Genomic DNA, 15,286 nt, shown 5'->3' on the forward strand with positions numbered 1-15,286 from the left:
ATCTACAACCCTACGTGCTCACCAGAGGCGGATTTAGGATTGTAGGAGATCCGGGGCTTAGCCCAGAGGGAGAATATAATGTGCGCGCGGAGCGCGCCGGAAAAAAATTGCCTTCAACCTTCAACTTACCACCACCTTAAAGCGGACAAAAGGCTGTATTGCAAAAAAAGACAGTAAACACACACACACACACGTCAGTCACCATCATTTATATTTGTATAGAATTACAGAATTGATGGGCTGAGGCTAGTTATGTTACAGTATGTGTATCAGGGCAGACTCTGTGCTCACCACTTATATTGTATTGATTGTCTTGTCCTGTGTTATATGACGATATATTACATGTATTGTTGGCCTGTGTATAGTACTGTGAAATCAAATCCCCCCTGGGACATTAAACAAACTTAGTTAGTTAGCGTTACATCTTAGGATAGATTTGAGTCATGTTCTGTATACATACATACTACCATAAGGGCATACTTAATTAATGTGGTTACTCCATGTTTACTAGCTGTAACATTAACGTTACATCATTCTTTTTCACTTGTTACTCAGTCAACCAGAGTGCAGATATCAAAGACTATCAGCCTGTTATTCACTTTATTTGTATAAGTATTATCCTTTGTTTGATTTCTTACCATGTACCGTAACAGTACCTTGCTATGTTTCATTTTCATTATAACATAACGTTATGTTATGATAGCCAGCTAGCATTAGCAAACCGGAAAAGTAGTGTCAGTGAGTCAGTCACCTTTCTAATAAGATTCACAAACCTGAAACATCATCTATGTCATCACTGCTGGTGATGTCATTGTTGTCAGCTGCTGATACTGCTGCTGCAACAGTTCTTGGCGCTTGTTTTGTTGAAAAAAACTTTCGGATATCCATCCTTACTGATTGAGTGATTGAGATCACTTCTTCTTCAGGGCAGGGCAGGCTACGCAGTAGGCAGGCTAATATCGCGCAGCTGCTGCCTCTCTGTTGGACTCCGGTACTGCACGTTACTCACGAGAGTTTTTTTTTAATTATTATTATTATTTTTTTTAAGTAAAACATTCGGGGCTTTTCAGAAAACATCCGGGGCTTGAGCCCAAGTAGCCACCCCCTAGCGCCGCCCCTGGTGCTCACGTAAGGGCTAGATCAGTGGAGCAGACTCGGTGTGGGTTGGGCCAACTTTTTAAGGTTGTCTTGAACCAACATCAGTGGTCAGCTCCGGGTGCCGCTGAGATTGTTTTCGGACTAATAGTCTCAGTGGGGGTACATTGGCCTCGCTCGCTCCGCCTAAACCAATAGGGGCAGAGCTCCCCTATGGGGCGGAGCTCCACGATATAGAACGATAGTTATGGAGATAGACTCCAGTTCTATGAGTGGAGCGGAGCCCCATAGGGCTGCTGGCCCACTTCGACTCGTTCAAACCCGGCTGTTTTGTATGTTTGGGAGAATGATGGAGCGAAGTACGCCCCTTTATATAGCACCACAGGCGGGCGCAGGCATTGAAAAATTCAGTCATTGGCTACTTTAGGTAGCGGGTAAACCAATAGGAGCAGAGCTCCCCTATGGGGCTCCGCTCCACTCATAGAACTGGAGTCTATCTCCATAACTATCGTTCTGCTATGACTTGTCATATGGTACCCTCTGGCATTCTGCGATCTCATTCTACTTTAACCCATCTATCGTCTTATAAATAAGAGTAGTTAATGGAAAAAATCATTTTGAGAAATATTGAGGTGGCTCTTAAAAGAGTGTAGCTGTAGCTGTTTATATTGGTTAGCATGTTGTCTGCTTGTTGGTGTTTGAATGTTGTTGTTTGTTTATGGTGATTTGTGTGGTGTGGTCTCGTTTGGTCTGCTCTCGCGTGGTTTGGGAAATCACGTGTCAGTTGTCCTTTTCCTTTGCTGTTTTCGATAATGGCGGCGGCATTTTGAGACGGAGCGGCTGTTGTTCTGGACTTGCTGCGGCAGGAACAGCTAGCTTCAAAGACCACAGATTCATAGTCAACATTCCCTTTATAGCATGCAGCCAACGAGGTATTTACGTTCTGTGTGTATTTAATTTGTATTGAACTGTGTTGTACATGCAATGTTATGTTGTTATGCTAGCCAAGCTAACCGTGAATGTTTGTTCTCATAGTTTTCACGGTGCTGTTGGAAATGAATAAAACCAATTACATCAGTAGAAGAAAGCCACTTGTGTCATCGTGCTTGGAGGGAGTTACAGTGAAAACTCGGACTGTTTCACCAACCGAGTGGGACCGAAGATGGTGCCGACGGCCGACGTGTGTTTCATCAACGTGTATGGGACTGAATGACGGCGAAAAAGACAGATAAGCTCAGCTCGCATTTTACACACAATAAGAAGCAAGAAGACCACACATTTATTAAGAACTTGAACACTAACAAGTGAAGAGAGATCTAAGAAGAGGACGTTAGTAAATGTGCTACCAAGAGACCTTTTAGTGTGTTACTAAAGTATGATTTGAGAAAAGGTATTTACAACAATCAGCCTATAGGGGTCCATATTCGCCATTTTATGTTGAACTTGAACCTAGAAGTGTTTCTAAATTGAACTGCAGCCTATATTGAGTATTTTCAAGGTAGCATTCAAAGTTGAGTTTAATGCCCTTTTTTGCATGTGTTGTGTTTTTGAATTTAACTCTTCTGAAATACTTTATTTGAATCTTTTGATGATATTTGATGGACTTAAACCAACATATATTTACATAAGTGATACATTCTAGAAAGTGCTAAACTTGATAACTGATCACATTGCAAGTAGTGATAGTCTAAGTAGGCCTACAAGTTTATTAATTATATACATTAAGTTTACAAGATGGCGGAGCCAGGAGAGCTTACCAATCAGGCAAGAGACAGTGCTAGGGATAGAGAAGATTCCCAAGAGCAGCCTGAAATTAGTCAAAACGGTGATGCTGCTGAGCAGCCAAGAAGAGGCCAAAGATCCATAACTCTAACAGAGAAGGGTAAAGGAATGCAAGATGAAAAAATTAAAGCGCTTCAACAAAGGTTCAATTACATCTATGGTAAATGGAGATCACACGTTAAATCTTCTAAACAGGCATTGTCACAAGCAACGGAGCCTGTATCTGATGATCTGCTTAACGACATAATTGGTGATGTCAGAAGTCTTTCTGCAGATGTCCAGCGTGTTTATGACGGACTACGGCAAATCTCAACTCCAGACCAAGAAACACGTCAGAGAGTCGATCTGTGCGTCCATATATCCAAGTTCATTGTATGCAGAGCCTCAAGCCGACTGTGTGGAGAGGTATCTGACGGAGAAGAGGAAGATTGGCCTGAAGCAGGTTCTTTATTCGACTGTAGTGTAGGTTCTTTCACTTATGTTTCCAAGGGGACCTCAGTACACTCGAGCGGGTCTACTGAAAAACGACAAGAAGCTGCTGCTGATGCTGCTGCAGGCAAAGCTGTTCTGAAGGTGTTACAAGAACAAGAAAGAGAACAACAGGAAATACAGCGGCTAGAAACAGAAGCTAAGAAGAAGATAGCTGATCAAGAGGCAGCAGCAGCAAGGCGTCGTTTCCAGAGAGAGGAAGAGGAAGCTGATCAAGAGGCAGCAGCAGTTAGAAGTCGTTTCCAGAGAGAGGAAGAGGAAACTAAAATCAGAGCTGAACTGGTAGAGGAACATGCAGTGCTGCAAAGGACTCTGGAAGAAAAACGGAGAAGGGTACAGCGTTTGGAGACAATAAAAGATCTGAATGCAGCACAAGCAAGAATACAAGTTTATGATCAAGTGGAGGACACAGAAGAGAAGTGGAGAGACATCGTACTAGATTGTGAGATGGTAACAGACAAGCAAGTGCCTGCTCCCACAAGTCCTCCGTCTCGGTATATGTCTCCCGCACTACAAGCTGTGACCACCTCCTCAAATGAAAGTACAGCAGAGCTCGTCAAGGTGCTAGCAGACGCAGTGAGTGCCAACAGAATCCCAATTCCTGAACCATCAGTATTCAGTGGGGATCCATTGAGATACAATGACTGGAAACTCTCATTTGAAACGCTGATCGGCCAGAAGAACATCAGTGATAAGGAAAAGATATACTACCTCCGTAGGTATGTAAATGGTGAAGCAAAGACAGCAATTGATGGCTATTTCTTACTTGGCACTGAATCTGCCTATGTGTCTGCATGGGAACTCTTGGAGGAAAGATATGGAAACCCATTTACGATCGCACTAGCATACAGAGACAAGCTCCACGCGTGGCCCAAGATGAGACCTAAGGATAGCTACGAGCTCAGAAGGTTCGCTGATTTTCTCCGCAGTTGTGAGGCAGCTATGAACCACATCAAGGCACTGGAAATCTTGAACGACTGCAATGAAAACAGGAAAATTCTGTCAAAGTTACCGGATTGGTTGACGGCTAGCTGGAACCGGAAGGTTACTGACATAGAAGAACAGAGCAACCAATTCCCCTCCTTCAGCCAGTTTGTCGCATTTCTCACTAGAGAGGCAAAAATCGCCTGTAACCCTATCACATCTCTACAATCACTCAAACAAGGCGAAGCTGAACAACCAAGAGTCCAAAGAAATCAAAACGCTGAAGCAAAGGCACTGACCACAAGTTCCAATGAAACAGCAGTTATGACATGCATGTTCTGCAATAAGACTGGACATACTTTGCACAAATGCAGAAAGTTCATGGAGAAGGAAGTTCCAGAGAGAACCACATTTGTTCAATTGAACAGGCTATGCTTTGGTTGTCTCAAGTATGGCCACCTCTCAAAGAGCTGCGACAGTAGGAGTGTGTGTGACATGTGCCACAAGCGGCACCCTACTTGCCTGCACGAGGATAGAGCCAAAGATGATCAAAGACAACCACAAGAGCCAAGTCCAAGTCAAGAAAGACCTCACTCATCACAACACAATGAAACAACCACAACTGCTACTTCACATAAAGCGATACTGGGCGAGGCTGGCACACATACCTCTGCAACAATCCCTGTCTGGCTCTCATCTGCGACCCAACCAGCACAAGAAGTCCTTGTATATGCGCTATTGGATTCCCAAAGTGACTCAACCTTTATTCTAAGTGATGTAGCTGAAGTTCTAGAAGCCAACAAAGAGCAAGTCAAGCTCAAGCTCTCTACGATGACCTCAACCACAATGGTAAACTCTCAAAGAGTAAACAACCTACAAGTCCGAGGCTTTTACTCTGATACGAAGATCTCCTTACCACCGGCCTACACGCGTGAGTTTATTCCAGCCAACAGAACTCACATACCAACAGACGAAATAGCTAAAACGTGGTCCCATCTAGAACACCTTCAAGAAGAGATTGCACCTCTACAAGACTGTGAAGTAGGTCTGCTCATTGGATACAACTGCTCGCAAGCTCTTCTTCCAAGGGAAGTTGTGTCTGGAAAAGAAGATCAGCCCTACGCACAGCGTACAGACCTTGGATGGAGTATTGTTGGATGTGGGAATCCCTGTGTAGACTACGGAGATGCCATCGGAAACAGTCATCACATAGTAGTGAAACAAGTGACACCAGATGTGGAGTCTTCTATCAATCTCCGAACTGAAGTACATTATGTAAGCCGAATCAAAGTGAAAGAAGTGACTCCCTCAGACATCACAAAGGTCCTTGAATCAGACTTCTCAGAAAGAACCAGAGAAGACAATCCCGTCTCACAAGAAGACCTCAAATTCCTGACAAACCTGAGCGAAAACATCAGACAAAAAGACAATGGTCACTACGAGATGCCATTAACGTTCAAAGAGAGAGACACACACAGAAAGAAAGAGAGAGAGACACACAGAGAGACACAGAGAGACACACAGAGAGACACAGAGAGAGACACACACAGAAAGAGAGAGAGAGACACACAGAGACACAGAGAGAGAGAGAGAGAGAGACACAGAGAGACACAGAGAGAGAGAGAGAGAGACACACGCAAAGAGGTCTACTCGACAGAGAAAGCAAGGTGGGAGAAGTCAAAGAAGATGATCCTGAGCTTCGCCATGCTCTTGTGTGTAACACTAAGGCAAAGGAAGATACATCTTTATTAGACCGCCTACAGAAGTTTTCTTTAATTTTTCAGAAGTTTTAGCCGATTATAGAAATCCCACATAAGGTGTATGTGATTTGGTGGGAGTGTAGCTGTAGCTGTTTATATTGGTTAGCATGTTGTCTGCTTGTTGGTGTTTGAATGTTGTTGTTTGTTTATGGTGATTTGTGTGGTGTGGTCTCGTTTGGTCTGCTCTCGCGTGGTTTGGGAAATCACGTGTCAGTTGTCCTTTTCCTTTGCTGTTTTCGATAATGGCGGCGGCATTTTGAGACGGAGCGGCTGTTGTTCTGGACTTGCTGCGGCAGGAACAGCTAGCTTCAAAGACCACAGATTCATAGTCAACATTCCCTTTATAGCATGCAGCCAACGAGGTATTTACGTTCTGTGTGTATTTAATTTGTATTGAACTGTGTTGTACATGCAATGTTATGTTGTTATGCTAGCCAAGCTAACCGTGAATGTTTGTTCTCATAGTTTTCACGGTGCTGTTGGAAATGAATAAAACCAATTACATCAGTAGAAGAAAGCCACTTGTGTCATCGTGCTTGGAGGGAGTTACAAAGAGCCTTTGGTTTTTGTTCATGAACACTCATCATCTTAGGCGCGCTCTCCACGGATGCGACGGGCCAGCTGGATGTCCTTGGGCATGATGGTGACCCTCTTGGCGTGGATGGCGCACAGGTTGGTGTCCTCGAACAGACCGACCAGGTAGGCCTCGCTGGCCTCCTGCAGGGCCATCACAGCAGAGCTCTGGAAGCGCAGGTCGGTCTTGAAATCCTGGGCAATTTCTCTCACCAGGCGCTGGAAGGGCAGTTTGCGGATCAGCAGCTCGGTGGACTTCTGGTAACGACGGATCTCCCTCAGAGCCACGGTGCCGGGCCTGTAGCGGTGAGGCTTCTTCACGCCGCCGGTCGCCGGGGCGCTTTTACGGGCAGCCTTGGTGGCGAGCTGCTTCCTGGGGGCTTTGCCACCAGTCGACTTACGAGCGGTTTGCTTGGTTCTGGCCATGATGCTACCTTCTTCTTGTAGAATCAAAGTATAGATGTTCTTCACAAGTGAACTTGCTAAGTTTATAAAGCCGGAGCCGTCGTGCTCCGATTGGCCGGCGAATGTAGACGAGCTCATTGGCCCGCGAATGTAGACGAGCTCATTGGCCCGTTGTCACCTCCTTCTCAGGCTGTCATTGGACACGACCTCCGTGCACCCTTCCCGCCATAAATTAAAACTCTAAACCCCTCCTGCTCCCTCCATTGCGCGCTTCCCTTTTCCACCCGCCCCGCCCATGTGAATTATAATAATAAACATAATATGAAGATTTTAAAAAATCGGTGTTATGGGAAAATCCATAATTATTAGTCAACTGGCAGATGATACCACTGTTGTGATACCACTTTCTTAAGGACAACGACCCCAGCTATAGCTTTTACGCTACTCTCAGATGCATTTGTTGGGTTTATGGTTATAGCCAGCATTCATCACATTGGTTGGCAACACCACGTGGCCAAATCAAGTGTTGTGGGTGCGTTCACTCAGCCTCACGAAGGTATATGGTGACTGTTTAACTTAGTGATTGCAGGCTTCAACATGAGGCACACTAGGGTACTCATAGCGGACAAACACCGTTTAGAGATGAAAATACAAATTGCACTTTTTGAGAGACAAGTGGTTGGCTCTTAAAAGAGCCTTTTGGGGTTAAGTAGTGGGGTGAAAGCCGGAGTAGAACTTTTACTTGGCTTTGGCGGGCTTCTCGGTTTTCTTGGGGAGCAGCACTGCCTGGATGTTGGGCAACACACCACCCTGAGCGATGGTCACACCGCCCAGCAGTTTGTTCAGCTCCTCGTCGTTACGGACGGCCAGCTGCAGGTGACGTGGGATGATACGAGACTTCTTGTTGTCGCGGGCGGCGTTACCGGCCAACTCCAGGATCTCAGCAGTCAGGTACTCGAGCACGGCGGCCAGGTAGACCGGTGCGCCAGCGCCCACACGATGGGCATAGTTGCCCTTGCGCAGGAGCCTGTGGACACGGCCCACTGGGAACTGGAGTCCGGCTCGGGAAGAGCGGGTCTTTGCCTTTGCTCTGGCCTTGCCTCCGGTTTTACCTCTTCCTGACATGTTCAAGCTTCAGATGAGATTTGTACTAGTTGAAGTGGCGAAGCGGGTGTCGTACTTATAGCTCACCCTGACAGCTCATTGGCCTCCGGGCCGATGACACCTCATCCAATGAGAAACCCAGCCCTGGAGCGGGGACGCGCACCCCTTCCTGCCGCCCAGCCGAAAAACGTATTGTTATCGCCCGCGCATTTTACCCAAATGTAACGATAGTTATGGACATATACTCCAGTTCTATGAGTGGAGCGGAGCCGTTTTTATTATTAACTTATTTACTGTGGAGAAACGTACTGGGAGGTAGCGTAGTGGGGATTAAGAGGTCTTTGGGAGGGATACCACGTAAGGACTGAAGTCATTGAAGATTGTAACATCGAGTTATTAAACACCAGTACTATTATAATATCTACTATACCATACTATACCGTCGACTTCATTGTAGCACGTCAGCTCAAATCACTATGGAATTGCTCTTTTATTGACTTGTCACACTGACGTGGCCAGTTAATGACATCATGGGGGTGATATGAAAGCATTTTATCGATAGATAAGTGAGCATGTCTTGGCGGTAGTGGTAGGCTAACTTCTTGATTGTACTAGATTATCCACATGTGAACGTCGTTTAAACCATTATTATATTCATGATTTATGTTTAAATCCACCTGTCCCGAGAAATTGGTCATGCGTATGTATGTATGTATGCAGTGTAGTCACTCCTGTCCCAGGGTTCGAGTTATGTGGGAGCCAATGGGAGCTGAGCTCCCATAGAGATGGTCTGAGGCTCTCTGAGCTCCCATGAAGGCAGTAAAATCAAAAATCTGTGGGGGTCGCTAATAATACATTACCACAACTGTTATTTGATCAAAATGTCAATGTAATGAATATTATTTAATTTATATTATAAATATTGTAAAATAAACACGTTTTTCAAAAGAACTACGCGCACCATTAATCTCCTGTGAATGACAGTATGCCTTTGACTGCCTGCACTTCACCACCAAGACACCATGGGGCGCAGTAGAATATTGTGCAACAGCAAAAGGTTGATTAATCAGCTGTGCGGTAAACCGTTGGAACACACAGTGCACAGCTGATTAATCAATTAAACCAATAGAGTGAGACACCAGTTGCCTTTCAGGAAGTAGTGAGATCGTGCACCTAGCCTATTATTGAGAAGCAAACATTCATTCATTAGCTATACAGGAGTATATACATACAGTAGCTACCATGCCGCCCAAAAAAAGGCCACTGCTGCCGACCGGGTCATCAAGCCTAGAAAATGTCGGGTTTTTATCAAAGAAACCTGCTATGACACCTAACGTTAGCCCTGCTGCTACTACTGTTACTACTACTGCTGCTACTACTGAGGACTCTGCTACCTACTGAAAACAGACCACTCAGCCTACTGAAAACAGACCACTCAGCCTACTGAAAACAGACCACTCAGCCTACTGAAAACAGACCACTCAGCCTACTGAAAACAGACCACTCAGCCTACTGAAAACAGACCACTCAGCCTACTGAAAACAGACCACTCAGCCTACTGAAAACAGACCACTCAGCCTACTGAAAACAGACCACTTTGGTCTATCTTGTCTCCGTAAAGGTAAGGTGGCTTTTACTTTTTACTAACCTAGTGTACTAACCTAATGTATTTTTCGCTCCTTCTGTATAGCAAAAATAACAAAATTATTGGCCGAGATACATGTGTGACTATCGCTTTTATAGCTGTTGTTTCATGTGGGGCTGTTGATGTGGTGAAATGAGTAGCCTGCAGCTGTAGCGTCAGGATATGTTGGGATTTGAGGATGAGGATGATGTTTCTGTACCGGTACCGTTTTTAAAGTATCGATTTGTCACCGGTATCGAATAAAACCCAAACTGTACCCAACCCTAACTATATGTTTACATGCCAACTAATTAGCTAATTCATTTCTTTCATTTAGAGCTGAGGGGAGCAACAGAGAGACGGACAACAGGACAGCAACAGAGAGACAGACAACAGGACAGCAACAGAGAGACAGACAACAGGACAGTAACAGAGAGACAACGGGAGAGGAGAGCAATAGAGACAGAACTGAATGCACTGAACCTTTTTTTTATTCTTTGCATTATTAACACTGTTGTGTTATTGTGTTATTAAAGTGTTTAAGTGTTTTATGGTAAAGCATTATGAGTGGTGTGTGTGTGCAGGGTGCTCGTGAGTTGTATATTTTGGGGAGGGGGGAGGCTTGTGTATGGGGGCGGGGGGTCCTCACACAAAGGAGTAGCCTAGGGCCACTGACCACCTTAATCCGCTACTGCCTATAGCTAAGTAAAACTTGTAAGTCCCATCGCTGTGTGGGCATGATTCGCGCGTGCATGAGAACATTTCGCACTGTTATTTTGGAGACCCCCACAGAGTTCAGCTTATAACTCGAACCCTGTCCTGTCCATTATATTAATACCGGAAACCGTTTTAGACAACTAGTGAGTACACTACTCCAGCAGTTGAAAGAAACAATGGCAGAGTGGAAAAACAAAAAAGGCGCGCAAAACTTCCGGCGCGTTCAAGGACTGGAGTCTTTGAAAATTGTAACACCGAGTAATTGATACATATGCCATAGCAGACGCTTTTATCCAAAGCGACTTACAATTACGAATTACAGGGACATTCCCCCTGGAGTAACTGAGGGCTAAGTGCCTTACCCAAGGGCACACTAGTAGTGGTGTGGCTTCAGGCGGGATTTGAACTCACAACCTTCCGATCACAAGTCCAACTCACTATCCACTAGACCACCACTACCCCTATATACCCCTTATACATGCTTGTTATGTTATATATTCTTTCTGCCTGTTTTAACTTGCTGTGTCTTTCACTCTTGTATTATGTTTTTAATAGTGTTTTCTTCCTTGTTATGTAAAGCACTTTGTGACCCTTGGTCTGGGAAAGGTACTGTATAAATACATTGTACTTACTTGTTACAATACACACAATCAGTACAGCATATACGTTCGACTGATTTGAAGCACGCGACCTCAACTCACTATGGAATTGCTTTTTTTTGATAGGGTGGGTGGCTCTTAAAAGAGCCTTTTGGGGTAAGTAATACAGACGAAAATCTGTTTACTTGGAGCTGGTGTACTTGGTTACGGCCTTGGTGCCCTCGGACACCGCGTGCTTGGCCAGCTCACCGGGGAGCAGCAGACGCACGGCGGTCTGGATCTCCCTGGAGGTGATGGTACGACGCTTGTTGTAGTGGGCCAGGCGAGAAGACTCACCGGCGATGCGCTCGAAGATGTCGTTGACGAAGGAGTTCATGATTCCCATGGCTTTGGAGGAGATGCCGGTGTCGGGGTGGACCTGCTTCAGGACCTTGTACACGTAGATAGCGTAGCTCTCCTTCCTGGACTTTCTGCGCTTCTTGCCGGTTTTGCTGGCGGTCTTGGTGACGGCTTTCTTGGAGCCCTTCTTGGGCGCAGGCTTCGCAGGCTCAGGCATGGTGATGAAAACAGCTCGTTACTTCTCAGAAACGAATAAATGGGTGGAGGTAGTGCAGCCGCGATATAAAGGGGGAGCTATGCAAAGTAGGCGACTCCTGACACTAGATTCTATTGGTCGAGTCTGGTTCTGAACAACTTTTGAAAAAACACTCGTTGTCCAGTTAGCCAGGTTGTCTAAGAATCACCTATCCATCAGCCATCATAAGAAAATACATCTATGCTAGGACCAGGCAGTCACAATGCTATAGAAAAAGGAAGAATTACATGTTTTTATTATTAACTTGTTTACTGTGGAGAAACTGTACTGGGAGGTAGTGGGGATTAAGAGATATTTGGGAGGGATACCACGTAAGGACTGGAGTCATTGAAGATTGTAACATCGAGTTATTAAACACCAGTACTATAGAATATCTACTATACCATACTATAACGTCGACTTCATTGTAACACGTCAGCTCAAATCACTATGGAATTGCTCTTTTATTGACTTGTCACACTGACTTGGCCAGTTAATGACATAATGGGGGTGATATGAAGGCATATCGATAGATAAGTGGGCATGTCTTGGCGGTAGTGGTAGGCTAACTTCTTGATTGTACTAGATTATCCACATGTGAACGCCGTTTAAACCATTATTATATTTATTATTTATTTTAAATCCACCTGTCCCGAGAAATTGGCCATGCGTATGTTTGCAGTGTAGTCACTCCTGTCCATTATATTAATAGCGGAAACCGTTTTTGACAACTAGTGAGCAACAAACAAGTGAGGAACAAAAAAGGCGCGCAAAACCTCCTGCGCGTTCAAGGACTGGAGTCTTTGAAAATTGTAACATCGAGTAATTGATACATATGCCTTATACATGCTTGTTATGTTATGTATGCTTTCTGCCTGTTTTAACCTGCTGTGGCTTTCACTCTTGTATTATGTTTTATTTGTGTTTCTACTTGTTATGTAAAGCACTTTGAGACCCTTGGTCTGGGAAAGGTGCTGTATAAACTGTATACTTTTACTTACTTGTTACAATACACACAATCAAACAGCATATAAATCCAACTGATTTGTAGCACGCGAGGTCAACTCAATATGGAATTGCTTTCTTTTTTGATAGGGTGGGTGGCTCTTAAAAGAGCCTTTTGGGGTAAGCAGTACAGACGAAAATCTGTTTACTTGGAGCTGGTGTACTTGGTCACGGCCTTGGTGCCCTCGGACACGGCGTGCTTGGCCAGCTCACCGGGGAGCAGCAGACGCACGGCGGTCTGGATCTCCCTGGAGGTGATGGTACGACGCTTGTTGTAGTGGGCCAGGCGAGAAGACTCACCGGCGATGCGCTCGAAGATGTCGTTGACGAAGGAGTTCATGATTCCCATGGCCTTGGAGGAGATGCCGGTGTCGGGGTGAACCTGCTTCAGGACCTTGTACACGTAGATAGCGTAGCTCTCCTTCCTGGACTTTCTGCGCTTCTTGCCGGTTTTGGTGGCGGTCTTGGTGACGGCTTTCTTGGAACCCTTCTTGGGCGCAGGCTTCGCAGGTTCTGGCATGTTGATAGTGGCTCGTTACTTCTCAGAAACGAATGAAGAGGAGGTAAACGCACACCCGTAATATAAAGGTGGGGCTATGCAAATTAGGCGGCTGCTGACATCCACTTCCAAAGCTCTAGTCTGCCTCGCGGGTAAATACATTATCTGCGCACGCGCGGGCTCCTCCCCCCACCCATTCCTTACTTTTTCACCCGGCTGTCGGGTTGCCTTGTTTCCGATGGCGATATGAACATGAAAACGTCAAGAGGAAGATTGAGAATGATATACATAGAACACCAAGTCCCCCAAACTCCCAACCAGCCTAGCGATTACTACCAGGAATTGTCCTTTTGGGATGGTACGACAAGGGCATGCATTATTAGTATCACTAGATGCGCAATAGAAAATGGGGCTGCACTGTGTTGTGTGCGTAATAATCCATAATAACCATTTTCTTGCTAGGGTGCACATGTGGGATGGTCATTTCTAGTCGTGGAATGCCAAGACTACGCATTTACTTGCGTTGACATTGATTTGGCAACGTATGTTTTTATTCATGACAGCTAAACCCGTTGAATATACAGGCCTGACAAAATGTGTTATAATAATGGAATCAACTCTCTTGTGTGGAGATGGGTGGCACTTAAAAGAGCCGTTGTTTTTTGTAGGGGGTGGTTGAGTTTACGAATAGTTTAGCCGCCGAAGCCGTACAGAGTACGTCCCTGGCGTTTCAGAGCGTATACAACATCCATGGCGGTGACGGTCTTCCTCTTGGCATGCTCGGTGTAGGTGACGGCGTCACGGATCACGTTCTCAAGGAACACCTTCAGCACACCACGGGTCTCTTCGTAGATCAGACCAGAGATACGCTTCACACCCCCACGGCGAGCCAGGCGGCGAATAGCGGGCTTCGTAATTCCCTGGATGTTATCACGGAGAACCTTGCGATGACGCTTGGCGCCTCCTTTTCCAAGTCCCTTTCCTCCTTTTCCTCTTCCAGACATGTTGAGTTCAGTAAGATTATGACTTCGGTGAAGTTGTGGGTTGAATTTATCTCAGCTACGAGGACGTGATTGAGACCAGGCTGTACAGGAACCGCGCGCTATCGCTTGCCTCTTTTTTTCTTTTTTCTTGTGGGGGATTTTTGTCGAGGGAGGAGCTTCTGCTAGGGACAACGTTTGGCATTATGGGCATTATTGAAACAAAAGGACATCGCGCACACACACACACACACACACACACACACACACACACGCACGCACACACACACACACACACACACACACACACACACACACACACACACACACACACAAACACACACTCACAATCAGTAAAAGAACATGAATGAATGAATGGACTTTATTGTCATTGCTACAGTACAGGTACCAAACAACGAAATTTAGGAGGGGTGGCTCCCCCCGTACATAACATTAATCAAGATGTTTGGAATGGTAAGATTGACTCCTTACAACAGCACATGGTCACATTTAGACACTATTATGACTGCAACCATTTCAATCTTTTAGCAATGTTGTAGTAGGAAATGTAGGCTCAACTGATCTATTTTGTGGAGCTCTGCCCCATAGGAGAGCTCTGCTCCTATTGGTTTACTCCTATAGGTAGCCAATGACTGAATTATTTATTGATTTATTCAGGGGGGGTGAGAGAGACTGTTTTGCCCTGCCCGGTAAAGACAAGGGCACTCTGAGAGGAGATTGCGAATCTGCTGACAAAGGGTGCAATGGTCCTAGTCCCCAGGGACCAGTGGTTTGTACTCCCCCTCAATCTGCTGGAGCTTGAGGCAGTCAGACTGATTTTTGATTGATTGATTGAAAACTTTATTAGAAGATTTGCAGGAGTAGGTACATGAAAGTACATATTACATACAAGGTCAACTAACAGGATAAAAACCCAAGAAAGCCACTGGCTTATTTCAATTGGGGTCCTTGATTCTCAATTCATCGTTTAATGAATTCAGCTCAACTGCTAAAAAAAAACACTTCCCACCTACACTTAATTTCCCGCCTATTTGCACACGCCTTATATGGCTCTCCCACTCTATCTCTTCTGATCTCTTCTTTCTCCTCCCAAAATGAGAGAGAGATAGAGATGTACTAATTAAAAGTCACTCAG

General features: G+C 45.2%; 7 protein-coding genes across 7 annotated transcripts in view; 2 read left to right on the forward strand and 5 right to left on the reverse strand.

The window, feature by feature from the left end:
- Positions 1 to 15,286, forward strand: part of LOC308152855 (histone H1-like) — a gene marked incomplete at both ends in the record, with an annotated part of 43,696 nt that overhangs the window by 19,661 nt on the left and 8,749 nt on the right. The gene's annotated exons all lie outside the window — the stretch shown is intronic.
- LOC308152940 (histone H3.2) overlaps positions 1 to 15,286 on the forward strand; it is a gene marked incomplete at its 3' end in the record, with an annotated part of 110,290 nt that overhangs the window by 7,686 nt on the left and 87,318 nt on the right. The window lies entirely within an intron of this gene.
- LOC308152873 (histone H3.2) lies at positions 6,639 to 7,049 on the reverse strand (the record flags this gene model as incomplete). The annotated part of the gene is made up of 1 exon (XM_080525945.1): positions 6,639 to 7,049. The coding sequence occupies one exon, from the start codon at positions 7,047 to 7,049 to the stop codon at positions 6,639 to 6,641; it is 411 nt and encodes a 136-aa protein (XP_080382071.1).
- On the reverse strand, positions 7,767 to 8,153 carry LOC308152895 (histone H2A-like; the record flags this gene model as incomplete). Its single annotated transcript, XM_080525967.1, has 1 exon — positions 7,767 to 8,153. One exon carries the CDS (start codon positions 8,151 to 8,153, stop codon positions 7,767 to 7,769), a length of 387 nt encoding a protein of 128 aa, XP_080382093.1.
- LOC308152917 (histone H2B-like) lies at positions 11,254 to 11,628 on the reverse strand (the record flags this gene model as incomplete). Its single annotated transcript, XM_080525989.1, has 1 exon — positions 11,254 to 11,628. The coding sequence occupies one exon, from the start codon at positions 11,626 to 11,628 to the stop codon at positions 11,254 to 11,256; it is 375 nt and encodes a 124-aa protein (XP_080382115.1).
- Positions 12,797 to 13,171, reverse strand: LOC308152912 (histone H2B-like; the record flags this gene model as incomplete). Its single annotated transcript, XM_080525984.1, has 1 exon — positions 12,797 to 13,171. The coding sequence occupies one exon, from the start codon at positions 13,169 to 13,171 to the stop codon at positions 12,797 to 12,799; it is 375 nt and encodes a 124-aa protein (XP_080382110.1).
- Positions 13,843 to 14,154, reverse strand: LOC308152933 (histone H4; the record flags this gene model as incomplete). The annotated part of the gene is made up of 1 exon (XM_080526005.1): positions 13,843 to 14,154. One exon carries the CDS (start codon positions 14,152 to 14,154, stop codon positions 13,843 to 13,845), a length of 312 nt encoding a protein of 103 aa, XP_080382131.1.

The sequence above is a fragment of the Nansenia antarctica genome (assembly GCF_963989245.1).
Source record: "Nansenia antarctica genome assembly, chromosome: 3".
NCBI lineage: Eukaryota > Metazoa > Chordata > Actinopteri > Argentiniformes > Microstomatidae > Nansenia > Nansenia antarctica.